The sequence below is a fragment of the Daldinia loculata genome, assembly GCF_022478755.1.
Source record: "Daldinia loculata strain CBS 113971 unplaced genomic scaffold F4817scaffold_5, whole genome shotgun sequence".
NCBI classification, from domain to species: domain Eukaryota; kingdom Fungi; phylum Ascomycota; class Sordariomycetes; order Xylariales; family Hypoxylaceae; genus Daldinia; species Daldinia loculata.
Genome location: NW_026054859.1, coordinates 760,064 through 775,390, shown reverse-complemented (window position 1 = coordinate 775,390; position 15,327 = coordinate 760,064). Strand labels below are relative to the sequence as shown.

At 46.5% G+C, this 15,327-nt stretch overlaps 3 protein-coding genes across 3 annotated transcripts; 1 reads left to right on the top strand and 2 right to left on the bottom strand.

The window, feature by feature from the left end:
• Window positions 1-4,800: 4,800 nt before the first annotated feature.
• On the bottom strand, window positions 4,801-5,523 carry F4817DRAFT_216925 (uncharacterized protein). The gene has a single exon (XM_049298768.1). The coding sequence runs from the start codon at window positions 5,376-5,378 to the stop codon at window positions 4,905-4,907; it is 474 nt and encodes a 157-aa protein (XP_049162782.1). The 5' UTR covers window positions 5,379-5,523; the 3' UTR covers window positions 4,801-4,904.
• Window positions 5,524-5,970: 447 nt separating this feature from the next.
• Window positions 5,971-6,674, bottom strand: F4817DRAFT_216997 (uncharacterized protein). The gene has a single exon (XM_049298771.1). It carries the CDS (start codon window positions 6,424-6,426, stop codon window positions 6,037-6,039), a length of 390 nt encoding a protein of 129 aa, XP_049162781.1. The 5' UTR covers window positions 6,427-6,674; the 3' UTR covers window positions 5,971-6,036.
• On the top strand, window positions 6,571-7,827 carry F4817DRAFT_216938 (uncharacterized protein). Its single transcript, XM_049298769.1, has 3 exons — window positions 6,571-6,888; window positions 6,946-7,334; window positions 7,391-7,827. Exons 1-3 carry the CDS (start codon window positions 6,714-6,716, stop codon window positions 7,694-7,696), a joined length of 870 nt encoding a protein of 289 aa, XP_049162780.1. The 5' UTR covers window positions 6,571-6,713; the 3' UTR covers window positions 7,697-7,827.
• Window positions 7,828-15,327: the final 7,500 nt, after the last annotated feature.

Sequence of the window (15,327 nt, the reverse complement as noted above, 5' to 3'; positions counted from 1 at the left end):
ATGCAGTGTATAAGGTCGTCCAGCTGCTCTTGATTAAGGGGAAGTCGAAATATTGACGCCCAGGTTGCATGCAGCGATCCACGGCGGTTGTAAGCGGAAGCAGATTATCGTCATTCACATTGCATACATATAGGTATCACAGATGCACTATAGCATAGGCTACTCCGCATTATAATCAGTATTGTGGAAGTCCCGTCAGCTTGGGGAAGCAGTCTGGCTTTGGGTAGGATATTGTTGGGGAAAGGATATTAGGCAGTCAGCTCACATCAATACTATAACTTGCAGTACTATTTCGTAATGCTAGATGTCGGGCATACCACGGAGATCTATGAGGACGATATTTTCGCGGAGTGCATAGATACCTGTCTCGGTTGGATTTGCCCTTCGACCGCAGCTGAATAACCCGGCTTGGCTGATAGCTGAATGCCCGTGGAAATTGGTAGATTGAAGTATACTGTGGCTGTTATAGGTTACAATATGGCTTGGTTCGCTTGAAGAACATTATATCGTAAAGATTGTTTTTGCAATGCTGGTTTAGCCCCCTTTATATTACTAATGTCGTATTCTAGGTAGAGAGCAATACTGAGTTGTTCAAACTATAACCCCTTAATAGTTCAGTAACTGTGATGTCCTAGTCAGTTCAATGGTTTTAAATATAACTATAATATAAAATATGTAAAATGGTCAGCTGTTTTGTAAGGTTGAGCCGATCGTTAGATGAATTTTTCAGACTATAACCTCGAGTAGCTTCATAGTATTGGTGATTAGACGGCATTATCGTAGCATTCTCGTAGAGGATGTGATCTCACCGGTGAACACAATCGATGTTAATTCGTATAGAATAGTTCTATCCATGCCACGAGGACGACGCTGGATGCGGCTCACTGCCCGAGGTTTTTACTGACTTGGTCATATAATACGAACCCTTGCTTGCATCTAATATCCCATGCATAGCATATCAATACATCATTAAGGTCGATCTAGGCCGTTACATGTGTCGTAGAAACAGCCACATCAGCCCATTACAGATGATTTAACTGGTAGTCGATGCGGAGATGCACTCTTCGTTGCCTAGAGAATTCGTGTGAGCCCTCGTTTCCCGCTCGACGGGCCAGTTCCATTATAACCCGAGAAGAAGAAAAAGCAAATGTAATATGCAATGACATAGCCCGTCTGTCATAGTTACCGAAGCTCACGCATGTAACGATGGTAAGTTGAGCCTGAGCCTGCATATATGTACAGAAAGATGACTGCCTTACTGCCGCTGCAAAGCATCCTAACTGGCCGCGGCATTCGGAGATCTTAGGAAGCGGAGGAGACTTGGGTTGAATCCTTCTAGCCAATACTAAAGCACACGGGTAGTCACTGAAGAGTTTTAGTCTATTATGAGTCCTCTTTGATTCCTATATGGTCCGATGCCGTGCTGCACGTACAATGCAAACGTAATACTAAGTAGGCAGATATGAGTGTATTTTGTACTGGTGTCTCTTGCATTGTAGTGATTGGAGGAGCACGATTTGGTTAGCATTTCTTTTACCCGGCTTAATGGTTGAAGCTGACCATCGAGTACGTGGTAATAGGGGTCTTAGTCGTCCCTTGTCGTATCCAATACCACAGAGACCCTTCAAATACTTGACAGGTTAGTCCTCGTTGGGCATCAGTTCATGGCTATTCTGGTGATTCGTCGTTGGGCGTCATTGGGGCGGGGGAAGTCATGGTACCGTCTGAACGGAAAGTATACGATATACTTGCGCCTCAGAACAGTCACTACGCCTTGAGAAACAAGTAAAGTAATTACCACGCATTAGAAGCTAAACTGTTTACAGTTTGTAGCTCATTCCCGTCATTACTAAGGGGTTGGTTTTTGCTAAAGACTACTATTAGATAGCTTTGATAATACTATTAATACGTGCTTGAAAATATTTGCCTCTAAGGCTGGAACATTTATTACATTATCACACGGAACTAGCTTCAAGGTCTACGTATGATTCAAGAAAAAATAGCTAAATGAAAGTCTTACTGAGATAACGATCTTAGATTAACATTCGTTCATCTGTCTCAATCTTGTGAGTGCATATCCTGATTGGGAAAACCGCTGGTCCCTGTAAAGTTGTAAGGACAAAAATGGATGATTAATGGGAAAGACTTCCATGGCTCGGGACCAATGGCCCTTGCCCAGATCGTCGATCTCACTACCCCGTCTTGAACGAATCCGGTTATAAACCCCGATAGACTTAACTGTAGGTACTAGATTCTGGAAGAATTATCATAGCTGCAAGTAGCTTCAATCTCAGTGCAACGTGATGACATAGAGAATATTGGAATGTTTACGATGTGGTGTAGAGCTTCTTACATTCTGAAGAACGTCGGTGTCACAAAACGGCAATGTGCCGGCAGGACTACGTCTTTTTTAATAAACGAACACGGTAGGGCTGACTGGAAAATCTGTCGATCAGAGCCATCTCCAACCCCGGCATCCTCATCGTTAACGTCGTATCTTTTTACAAAAGGATCGCGAATGCGCGACGCGTCTATGCACCGAAGGCTCGATTTCCTAGTTAAGTCGCTCATCTACTAAATCTCAAAAATGCTACTACATGAAACAAAAAAGAATGCCTAATACGGTCGAGAATATGAACGATAAAGCCATAATATTGTTGCTATGGGAAGTGATGACATCGATTCCAGGAAAGTGATCCGAAAGAAACGTGACTGCTCATCAAAAAGCCTGGATTTAGGGGTCGAGATCGACATAGGCAAGCATGGGTCTAAGGACGCCGTCGGGGGAGTAGCTTGCGGGAGCCGGGTGACATGAGATCAGCATAGTGCCTTAGCGTCCATCGCTTAGAGAACATCCCCAGGTATTCCATGTCAGATGGGGTGGGGTGAGCTATAATAACTCTGAGAAAACCAACAGAGTGGATAAAGCAATTTACATGCTGTTTGGTAGGATGTTCGCGGGGGAGAGCGTGTAGATTGTTCTGCTACCCACCTAGAACACCAACATATTATCATTATAGACAGGGATTAAGCTAGAGCCTCCGAGGTAGTTCCGTTTTTAAATAACTATTTCGAGTTAGTTGAGCATGTTTAATCTATTGCTTCGAGATCTATGTAGTTTAACCTGTACTACACCCACTAAGCCTCACGATACCTTCTTAGATCGAGACCAGCGTAATTCGTATAATTAAGTTGAGCACAATACTGAAACGAAGCCATATGCTTAGGAGGGGAAGCTTTTGATATAGTATACTAGCTATTATAACAAAACACGAGCAATGACCCGGCTACGGCATAGAAAAAGACTAGCTACCTGGTAAGTGTGAAGCTTAAACGTATAATGTCCGTGCTATATATACCCCCTTTTCGTACATGAAGTACTTCCACGTGTACGGAATACAGTAGTGTGAGATTAATATTATTATTACTCGCAAGCGCTAAGAAATAATTACCGCGTGGTAAAAACCCGACTCGATAGCAGTTCCTTTTAAGTTCCAATAAGCATCCAATTCAATTCATCTGACCAACTTCTCATGCTGGGCATAAGTACACAATAGCGTTAGGCCTTGACATATCATAGGATAGGTTAACTAGGTAAACATAGAGGGTACCTATATAACAAATAAGGAGAGGGGAAGTCTAGTTAGGCCTACGTAAGTACTATGATAGCGGTTGGGTGCTATCATAGTAGTTACTGATATACTAACATGTTCTGGCGTTATTCTGGCGTTCATCTAGCGCGCCGTTATGCAAGCCTCAACTCAGTTTCCATGCTTTGAAGCGATCCGTACACGAAGCTAGTAGAAAAAGCAAGCCATCTTAAGACCTCACGTGGTTTCTAGCTTCTCCCGCCGCTTGGACTTGTCGATTCCACTCGTAGCTTATTCGTTAACAATTCCAAGTGCAAAATCTAGAAGCCGCCTTCGGACCTTGGTGTAGTGCATGACGCGGCGCGATCGCAAGGGCAGATAATTTTACTGTTGGCTAACTTGGCGGCCGTTATTCTTTACGAACGTATTCATGCACCGGCTTAAGCTATGGAATATCACAATACATACTAGATGGAGTTTGCATATGTCTCAATTCAATCTATCAAATATCACAAATATTAGTTAATTAGTTAGTTAGTTAGAATTCAAGACAGTTTAAGTTCTGTAGTAACTTGGCTCGTGCCAGATAACTCGGAACTGGCTTATTCCTTTATGCCATCTCTTTACGGGGTGTCTCGCCTTGGGAGTTAGAGTGTCAGGGGGACAGGGGTTCGTAGGTCCAAGTAAAAGAGGTGTCGTCCCGAAGGGGAGTAGGCTGTCGATCATAGACCACGTTAAAAGTCAAAGGCATGACCGAAGAAAAAATAAAATGGTAGTCCCAGGGCAAAATAAACCCTTGCTAGTCACAGACCACCGTGCCTAAGCGAAGCAGATTCCTGGAGCCAAGTTGCCGATCATTTGAGATTGGCATTCGTTTCTGAAAAAGCCTCCGAATGTTTTTTGGAAAAAAATAAAATATATTATTGGCGATGTCATATCGTCATAATCCTTCAATTATGCCTAGAAACTATGCTTAGATCTTACTAGCAGATCGGTAACGGTAACGCTAACGTCGATAATATATGCATACTCATTAACTACCGTGCCATCTATTAAAATCTTACGTCCTAGAGAGCTAGGCGGTGTCTATGCCATATGGATCTAAGGGTATTACGTATGAAAGCATAATGGTTTGTTTAATGAGGCTATCTCCTATCGCCAAGGATTAAGTGGTTCCTTATGGAGCTGGTCATGGACCTGTCGTAGTGTAGGCCTACCGTCTACATACGGAGCTTGACATGCGAAGACCCTCTTCTCGGATACCTATTCCCATCCCACAGGTAAGGCTCATCTCAGCATCCTACTTTTAGTATCCTATGACGACCTAGCAGATACGGGCGGTTGTGGTCTGATTTGCAACCAATAGATCCTATTACTATTGATATCGATCAAGCTAGATAGAATCCATGACCGCTTTAAACCCCGTAGACCGCCTACGGAACCCCATGAACGAACACGTGAGAACTCTTTTAGGACATCATTTACATAGTCTTGACCGGCTGGCTCTACTACCCATACACTAGGATCATCCGTATAAGCAAAGATGAATATACAAAATAAACACATAAACATCAAGACGCTACTGCGGGTGCACGGGATTGTTCGTCTGTCGAGCACGGCAACTTGTCTACCGAAGACCTCCTTGTTGCAGGTCTTGATCAATGCTCTATTGCCCGCTGTTCCCGAATAGGTCAGCCCAAACATTACCCTCGCGGATAGATAGATCTGACAATCTGCAGCATGGTCTAGATAGATCAAAACATTTTGGGGCAAGAGAGAGGCTGTCATCCGAAAAGAATGACAGACGCACGGAGAAGCGTTGCAGCGTGTGCGTTGTCAGGGCTCGTGGGGAGGAACGGCATAAGATCAGCTTGACAATCCGGTCACAGCACGGGCTCGGCAGGGCTTAAAAGATAGTATCAACGAAGCTTGCGGCACTAACCTCAAGCCTACTGTCGTCTCTAGTCGTCTCAAGTCCCCTACCTCCACATGAACTAAACCAGGCCCCTTGTCCGAAGTGTACCAAGACAGGGGTCACAGACCAACTATCCGGCCGGCAATATGCCCCTAAGGGGAAATGGTGACCCGGATGCGCCCATGCACCCAGCAGTGCCAGTACCATAACCATAACCACATAGGTATCTCAACGACCGTGCTAGCCTTGACTAGCCAAGACCTTAGAGCGAGGAGGCAGAAGGAGAAGAGAAAGAGAAGGGATGAGCTTAAACGGTCCACCGGGGATGTCCAGAGTGCAGAAGACCACGCACACGGACGTCTTATTAGACCCTTGCCGGTGCATAGGCGTAGCCAGTAGCCGTTTGACCTTCAGCGATCCCACGAGAATCCCAGCGGAGCCGTTCTCCTACGTCCATCCTTCGATCTCACCCACATGTAGGTATGTACATACCTACACTTACACTACCTGACTACAACTGGACTACCTACACTACACACCATAGCTTCTCCCATCAATATAATACATATACACTATAATACATACTGTACGTACTACTACTACTACTACTACCCTTGCATCAGCCCATACTTGGGGAATTGGGACCACTAAAAAGAGGCGGGCAAGCATAAGCAGTTCCAGAGTCCCATCGCCGCACATGGAACTCCAATACATCAGGGCTCGTCCATTAATAGGGGGCGCTATAAGTACTTGCCGATGATGCAGGAGTACCTTCGATACCGGCGATCTACTGTTGATTTCGACCCAGGTCTGCCGTGACCCACACCCAATTTGTGACAGTTGTTCTCCAGGGATTATTGTATGGATTGACGCTTGATCGTCGTTTATATTATACCTCCCGGGAAGATCTGATAGATACATCGTCAACCCTCGTAACTCGTCCACCACCTACTGTCTATACTTAAGTATCCACACTCCCCGTACATAATCTCAAGCTTCGTCGTACTACGAATCGTTAATCGCCTTTTACATACCGAGGATTCCAGGAGCTAAATATATCTTTGTCGAATAAACACAGCAGCTAATATATACGACTATCGTCGACCAAAATCTCTAGTTCCTAATATCAACAACAGCTCAAGAGTCTTGAGTTATACAATAGTTCGCCAACATACATACATACATACATAATATTATATATATACACGATGGCTACAGCCATATACACGAACCAGCCTGGTGCTCAGTACGGATATCCACAACCGCCCCCTTCGCCTCCAATGGACGAAACCTCGAAATGCTCTCTTCCCTCGATCTCCAACTTATTAGTAATGGCAGACGGTGGATCGCCAACGACTGAGCAGTCGCCTCAGTCTCAGCAAGGTATGAACGGGTTAAGCAACTTTGTTATGAAAGGCACCGTACTAAACTCCGGGGTAGCACCATCGGTGAAGGTAGAGACTCGACCGAATTCGGCTCACTGTGCGAGCAGCGCTCCTCGAGCCGCTTTACCTCCTACCCCCCCTATGAGTTCAGATGCGTCCTTTGATGGCTACAACTCACCGTCGACGAGATCAGTTTCTGTTGTATCGGGACCAAACTACTATTACGAGACGACCCCACCGCTAGAGGATGTTCACCGCCATCAGATGGCGGCCGCGGTGGCACCTCGTATGTCCATGCAAGCTCCGGCATATTCGCAACCCGCTTTTACTGCGCCATACTTGGGTCAGACGCCAGTACCAGCCTACTATCCCGCCACTCTCCCAGGAGTTCACGCAGCTCAACCGCAGATCTCGGGGCTCTACTACCAGAGGCCATTGCCACAGGTTTGTCTAATTCATGGTTCGGTGGGTATAAAGGACATAAGCTTATCAGGCAACAGGCGTTTCCTCCCCTACCAGTAACGGTGTCTCTAGCGCCAACTCAGGGGGCCAACCCGTGGCAACACCATCACTACATTTCGCCATCCTCGGCGGCGTCTTTCCCGCAGTCACAGGACCGTTACATCTGCCAGACCTGCAACAAGGCGTTTTCGAGACCAAGCTCGCTACGAATTCATAGCCACTCGCACACCGGCGAGAAGCCCTTCAAGTGCCCTCACGCGGGCTGCGGGAAGGCGTTTAGCGTACGAAGCAATATGAAAAGGCACGAGCGCGGATGTCACGACAACGGCAACTCTCACCACTAAAGCACCAACCCAGTCTCGACATAAACGTTCGACGTTGTTATTATTTATTGTTTTATTCCTAATGTGGACTTAAGTCTTGTGCGGCTATCCGAAGAGGAGGTTGGAAGGACCAGAAAGTCAGGGATATGAAGGATGCATTTGATACCCAACCAGGGGGCTACGTTACGAACTTGAACGGCCGCCTTCGTTTCTCAAAAGCACTCGCTGTTTTATTTTTCGCTTTCCGACATTGTTTCGCCTACCCGAAATACCTGTCTGAAATTAGGACCGTATATTTTCGATTGTTGTTGGGATGAGTTGGCGGAAGAGGCGGTCTGCCTTTTGCTTACTGGGATTGGGAATTGCGGGATAGGGTACGGGTTGCATTTTATCTGCGCAGGATGTGACTTGACTGTTCATTGACGAGGCGCATCGGACTACCAACTCGGGGCATTTACACCGGCGTTTACGAATCATACTGAGAGAGGGATATGTGCTGGAACATCCAAAAACAAGAGCAATCTTACCCTCGTTCACGGTTTTCTACGGATGATTATTATTACTACTATTTTTTCTTGGATATTTTTTATCTAGTCCTAATGTATAGAATAAGGACTGCAAAGAAAGGGGGGGAATGAGAAACTGTACCAACAGAGCAATGGGTCGAACCCAACGCAGATCTCGGTGGAGAGACGGGCGAAATAGCTTCTGTATGATGGAAGATGAATCTAGATGACTAAAACCGGCTTAGCTTCAGGCAAGCCGTGAGAACCAGAATTAAGAGAAATATCAAAAGGGTGTTCTTGGCAATCTTGTTCCTGTGCTTGTGGCTCCAAATCTCGATCTCTATTCGTGAAAACACTAGCAAGGCAAGGATCATTACTCGATAAAGCATACACTACATACATTGGGTTTCTTCCCTCATCGCTGTGGCTGGGAGAGGGAACATTAGCATGCAGGTAACCTTGTTTCGATGTCGAAGAGAAGCAGCCCCTGCGTGGGGAAGTTTGCTCTAAGCTCTAAAGCTCTTGTTTTGAGATTTACGCAGGGGTGAAACCCCAAAGACCGGAGTCAAACAAGCTTATTACTACGTAACCAGTAACACGTAGGGAATATCCCATCGTCTAAGAGAACATAGCGCTGGCCTAGGAGGGATGTTTGCCAACTAAGCATACATAGGAAGAGATTGGCGGCTCGGATCAAATGACCCTAGTCTATAAGGGTCTATTACATATAGAACGGAGGTTTCAACGCTCAGACAATTTGGTCTGCGCATTACCATTGTAGGAAAAGGACGACAGACGTAGTAAGTTCTACGTGTAGGCATTGCGGCGCTCATCACTTGCGTATTATAGGGCCGAAGTCAACTTAAAAGAGATATTATATGATGGAGATATATTAGTCCTAGTTAGTACATATATTAAGTCTTTATTCTCTTGCGGGGCCGTGATGTTTTAGAGTGTAGCATTAACATCACTCCATCTAGCATCTTGCTGATCTCGGTATCACCCCCAAGTATGTACTATCCGTACCTACATACAATAAACCCGGCAAGGTATATGTATAGCGGGCGAGGAAAGTGTATGTTTTTTCTTTCTTTTCTAGATCACCAGCCCTCTCGTCCCCCTTGGCGCTACGACACCATCACGTTCCGTTAGTTACCTGCGAAGCACGCATGTTGTGACCGCGTTGTGACCCAACCCACACAATTCCAAGGAAAATGTAACATGCCAGCCCGCAGCGTGTAACTATAACGATTACCGCAAGCGGACGTCCCCAATCGCCTCGTAGCCGTAATCAGAAGTCCCATTACGTTTTTGGAGGGGGGAAGTGAAAAAGAAAAAGGAAGAAGAAAAAAAAAAGAGGGCAAAATACCACCCAACAGTCGTCACCGTTTTTTTTTCTTCTAGCTTACCAGCTTGGAGCAACTCCCATTGCATAGTAATGCGGCGCTACGGGGTTAGGCGAGCTGGAAATACGTAGGTGAGTGCCTATTTCATAATAGCGTTTCGTAGATCACGGGCCTAGCCCTGGTCAGTCGCGTGGTAGATGGAGTCGGGATGTGTCTTGGCAATGCCAGGCATATGAGGCTTTTCTTGTGGGGGCCGTTGTAGTGTACATACCTACTGCCTACCTACATACATAGTATGTAACTACCTAGGTAATAAGGAAGATGAGAATTCCATTTCCGTCGGGGACTTTCGAGGACTGGCCCGAATGGGCGGGGGGGCAGGGGTAAGTTAGTTAGTTAGTTAGTTAGTTAGTTGATGATGATTTTCATCAGCAATGTTGATCATGCTGAGATGAGAGGGTACCCAGCATGTCCATGCTTTCTCTTTACCGTATGTACTCGCCCTCGTAATATCGTACCTTTAATTACATGAGTTACTCCCTACCTATCGCTCACCTCCTTATTATATGTAATAATGTACTATAGATGACTGTGTTACCGCGTCTGCAAGTGAGATGGCAGACGCCTCAATCTATAGATTTTCTTGTAGGTATCTTATGTTTCTACACTTCGCATTGTCATTCATTGAAAGTGCTGAATATCTTAGGAGGTACCTAGGTAATTAAACCCCTTTTTCCATCGTGATATTTCACATAGTCCTACACATAATTTCCTTGACCGCATGATCTATCATAATACTATCTGTCCATCTATGCGTATAGACCAAAATCGCGAATAAAGCATCTTCTTGAATCAAACCTCTTCATGTCTCGATCCCAGAAAACCGTTACGCGCTTCCCAAAGCGTCGGGCTTCCGGGTAACGCAACGAGAACAGTAAGCTCTGTTGATCAGATCCAACAGATGACACCCTCTCCTCGGTGCCGCAGCCTCGGCCCTCGAATCCTATTCGATCTTAACCGTATATTCCATTAACCCGTCGCCAATAAAGCAGCTCCGGTTCCCCCTCCTAGCCAACAAGATTGCCGATTGCCTGTCCTAGGCGTCGGACGTCTGCCCTTTCGGCTGTCCGCATCACCTGCCCATTGGGAGCCCAGCTCATTGGGTCTCGCGCCCATGGCCGATAGACCAATGACGTTGCCGTCGAGCCCCGTCTGGATTTCCAAAGAGGCAAATCTGCCCGGCGGGACGCAGCAGGCGGCGAACACATCAAGTTGCATTATCGACTTACACGACATATCACCTGATGTGAACAATTCGCATCTTCCTGCATACCGTAGTTTTTTTCTGCCAACCCAGGGATCTGACCTCCTAGTCGGCTCGTAGGCTGCAACCGGATTGCAGGGTGGTAGCAGACGTACATCCGCGGTATTACATGCTTCTTCTTCTGTTTTTCGATTAATTAACCACGACGCCGACTGATCTTCCATGGCATGCATTTGAATTATCCGCAGTTCCCGTCCTTCTGGGACGAGCCATGTCGTAATCCCAATAGGACCTCATTTGCTGCATCACCCCTGACCAGGTTTCCATTGGGTCGGCTACCAATTCCGCTGACACCGCCTCCTATTATATAGTAGCATACATTATGTCGGTGTTCTCGTCATTCTACGTAAGTCTTCCTTCTACGTGCAATTACTACTACATACAGTCTGCGTATGACCGTTAAAAACAGCTAAGGGAGGTTGACACTACACAAGCATCTACATACCTAACACCTAACATAGATGCGATGTCGTACTACGTTTAATTACTATGTAAATGGCCCTTGCCTTTTTTTCATATAAATATAGTATCTTGCCAAGCGAAGCTCTCCTTTCTCGGTAGATTTAATGATACATTAATTGCCTTTCCATCAATGATGACATAGCAGATGTCATTAATATCGTCGAGTCAACCAAACCTTCAAGCTCCGATATTATTCGACAGTAGACGCATCATATGACCGGGCAGCAGTGACTTCAGAGCCGCAGTTAATATTCGGCATTCATGATCCACCGCCTCTTCTGCAAGGGGCTGTCTGTGGTTGGCACCCTGATGTGTCCTGCATCGGGAATCACTCTCGGTTGAGATGATCGTCAAGATCCTCCACCCCATCCAGGCCGTTTGGGTGTCGCTTAGCTCACATAAAGATCCGAAGTCCCAGTTCCAGACTACAGCCACCGCCTCATCGCAGTCTCAATATAAACCCTCCTCACAACGAGGTTTGCTCATGCGTTACTGCTCAGGGGCTCGAAGCTTAGAGCTTTCTTAGCTATATCTATTGCGGGGGTTTTAATGTAACTAGTATTGAATTGTGTTCTGAAACCTCTATAGCTTGGCCGTGGCCTACGTCACTCGAAGATTGGGCGAAACAAGGAGTCGTCTTGTTTGCGCTAATGTGATCTAGACCTTGATTGATGAGGTTGGTGAGATTGCTAAAGAAACAGCGGTAGTGCGCATGATGTAAGAGGTACAAGTGTATTCCGTCGGCGTTTAGATTATAAGCGATTATTAGCAGTGGTCATCCACCCTCTAGGTACTATATACATAGGTACCTTAGGTAAGGTAACCTCGTCCCTAAATAAGGGCATTCCAATGAGTTACTATATAACAGTCTGACTAGATAATCACGAATATTGAACACGATCGACCGATCTAGCACTTTAATACTTATTATAATATCTCTTATATTCCAAGTTTCAGATATCGTATTAATATATTCAACTCACGAATGATAAATCTCTTAATAATAATATGTACCTAGGTACCTACCTAATATCTGTATAATCAAGTACTTCGTACTATACATGTGTACATGCATATGCAGATTCAAAGTTCCAATCAGATCCCTGCAACACATCCCCCAAACGCAGCAGCGCGGATCGCATGGATTAAAATGCCCCACATTCCCGATACAGGCGCTTGGGACTTACAGCGGTCTTAGCGGTTTTTTCATAGTCTTTAGCTTCTTTCTTTCTATTGATTCGCTCTTCGTTCTACGAGATCATGCACCTTTCCATCTTTCGCGTCACACGTCACTACATATGTAACAAGGAAGACACGCTGGCGTTTCTCGGCGCGAAAGACGCTATCCTCGGCCGACTCTTTCGCAGTCGCTTATTATTATTATCCAAGACCCGGTCAGCGCAGGATGGGCTTGTCAATAAAGTGAGACAGACAGACTAGACTGACTCAAGACGCCGGCGAACATGGCGAACATGGCGAACACCTGTCACCAAGCAAGCCTTCCAAGCCTTATTCCAAATTTAGGAGTAATGTCCGTACTAATGCATAGATCGGTTGGTTTACCGCAGCTTCGGCACAGCACCTAATCTAATAGCAGCAGCGCCGTTGCGTCGGCTAGAGCTCCACCGCTAGACGCGGCCGCACCCTGCGGATATCCGGGACAGCCGTCGATTACATTAGCGCGAGCTGTGACATTACATAGTACACATCATATCGGTCGGTAAACCCTTATTTGGGTAGCCTCGATCTAATCTGTGCAAATCGTACGTTTTCTGCAGGGCTAGCCTCGAGCCGTTGACACCGCCGTCAGCCAAAAAGGCGGCATGAACGCTGACGATGGCGAAGATACGAATCTCAATCTCACCGAGTCTACATACTTAGTCTACACATACATACCTAGGTGGTACCTACGTATTAACTACCCAGGGTAAAGAATAAATGAATAAAAAAAAGCGGTCACTTAATCCTCGAGATCTGCAACTATCTTGGTTTCAAAGTCTTGGTATCTCACAGGGGCAAGGGGGCATTTCCCGTTCCCCCACGGTTCGGTTGGCCAGGTTCCGACGACGCATCCAGTCAGCGTTGTAGCTGATGGAACTGAGTGTTTTGTGTTTCGTCCGCAACTCTGCCAACGTGGTCCGCGGGAACAGCGAGCAATAACCCGTGATCTTTTAGGTCACAAGACTTGCGCGTGCTGCTCCGTTCTGCAATCGTCCCAGCTTCTAGAAGGACCGACTCGACTATTTCCGTCCGAAGACTTACACTAGGAGCCTAAGAGAGTAATGAGTCTCTGTGCGCGGAAAATTCCGAATCGTTGGAGTATGCAAACAGGACCTTTTCTCCGTGCTAGGCCGTCTCTTCTCGGAGCTAACACTCCATCGCCCAAACTCTTTTATTTGATAGCCCGTATGTATTAGTGAGTCGGCGATGATGACTATGACGATGTCAGAACCGTCTCTTTCTCACTGCGCAGGAAAGGCAGGACAAGGGGGTATCGTGGCCGAGCGTTTCGTCATCCACGGCTCGAGATCTACCCGTACCAGGGTTATCTGGATCCCGGTCATTTTACGTAGAGAGCGGTCTGGCATCGAATTAAGTTACTACTCGGAAACTCCCACCGCTTTAGTAATACCTGCTGACGGTGAGAGTTTTCTCAATAGCTATTCTAAGAAAAGATAGCCATCTTCAAAGGGTTGCCTGTTTAGGAATGCAATAGGCGATAAGTTCAATAGTCGCCTAGCGGTATGCGTTGGCAAACCTCAAGTCGTAAACTGGGAGGCTGGTGTGCGCCTGGCACCTGGGAGCCTTTCCGAACCGGAATCCTAGGCTTCTATCATCTCTGTACATACAGTAGTAGTCAAGCAAGCGCCTGGCGGTGAGTTTCTTATGTCCGCTCACTAAACCCGCATGAGCGTAGCAAGACTCTGTTTTTGCTCCTCAGATTCCGCCTCCAATTCATGCAATTCACGCATCTCAGTCGTCACTCGTCGGACAACTTTGATGCTCGAATAATGTAGACGATAATGATCAACTCCCAGAAAAGCGTGCAGACCCTTGTTCTCGACGGCGGTTTCAGCCCTGCTAACTCTCTTTCCCTGCCTCAGATCAATGCAGTCTTCCTCCCGTGTTAAGCTTCGCTTAGCTCGGATGGCCGGTTCCAGCCAGACCCTTTTCCTTCGCGACGCATGAATAGCTCCAGCTAGTTCAGCTTCGATCTTCGACGCGTGCTAGAGGGGAAAGGGATGGGAAAGGAACTTACCGCTTCGTCAATGCGCGCGGGGGGCCGTCGACCACAAATTCGGGCTGTGAAAGATCCCCCGGCTGATCTCCCCCAGGGGTAGCTCACACGATAGCTGTCACAGACGTCGCGGATCGGATATTTTCCGGAGTCTTATAGGGCCGGGTTCAGAGTCAGTTCGCACTGGGTTGCGCACGAAGAGCCGCGCGGGACTCCGCCTTTGTGTAGAGAAGGCTGGCGAACGGCGTTGGCTTGATCCGCGAGGTTGTCATATGCGTATCGCGAAGCATCCTAGGCTTTTGGAGTAACTGATGATCGAAATGTAGAAGCAGGACATCTTCGTGATGGCTTAATGCTGGGTAGCTTTGTTTCGGCATGGTAAAGACCGTTGGAGTACTTCGTTCCCGCATGAATTCTTCAGCGGCAGTCTACGGATACGGATGCGCATGCGTACCGGTCAGCGATACGACCTACGCAAGGAACTTGACGTCTCTCGTGTCGCCTATCTGTACGATGTGGGTTGCCGGATTATACATAAGTATAGTTGGGGTAATTGACCGAGACTTTTACGCTAGGTAAGTAAGTATAGTTGTAATATATCGTCCACATATCACTTTTCAACGTCTTCCGGGCGAGAAATGGCAGATTTATATTGTATAATTCCATATATTTTCCTAGGTTAGTCGCTTTCATCTCGGGCAAATAAACCTATAGTCAATATAGAAGTAAAAGAGTACAGGAAGTACACATCAATGCTAAGCTCAATGTTTTCCAAA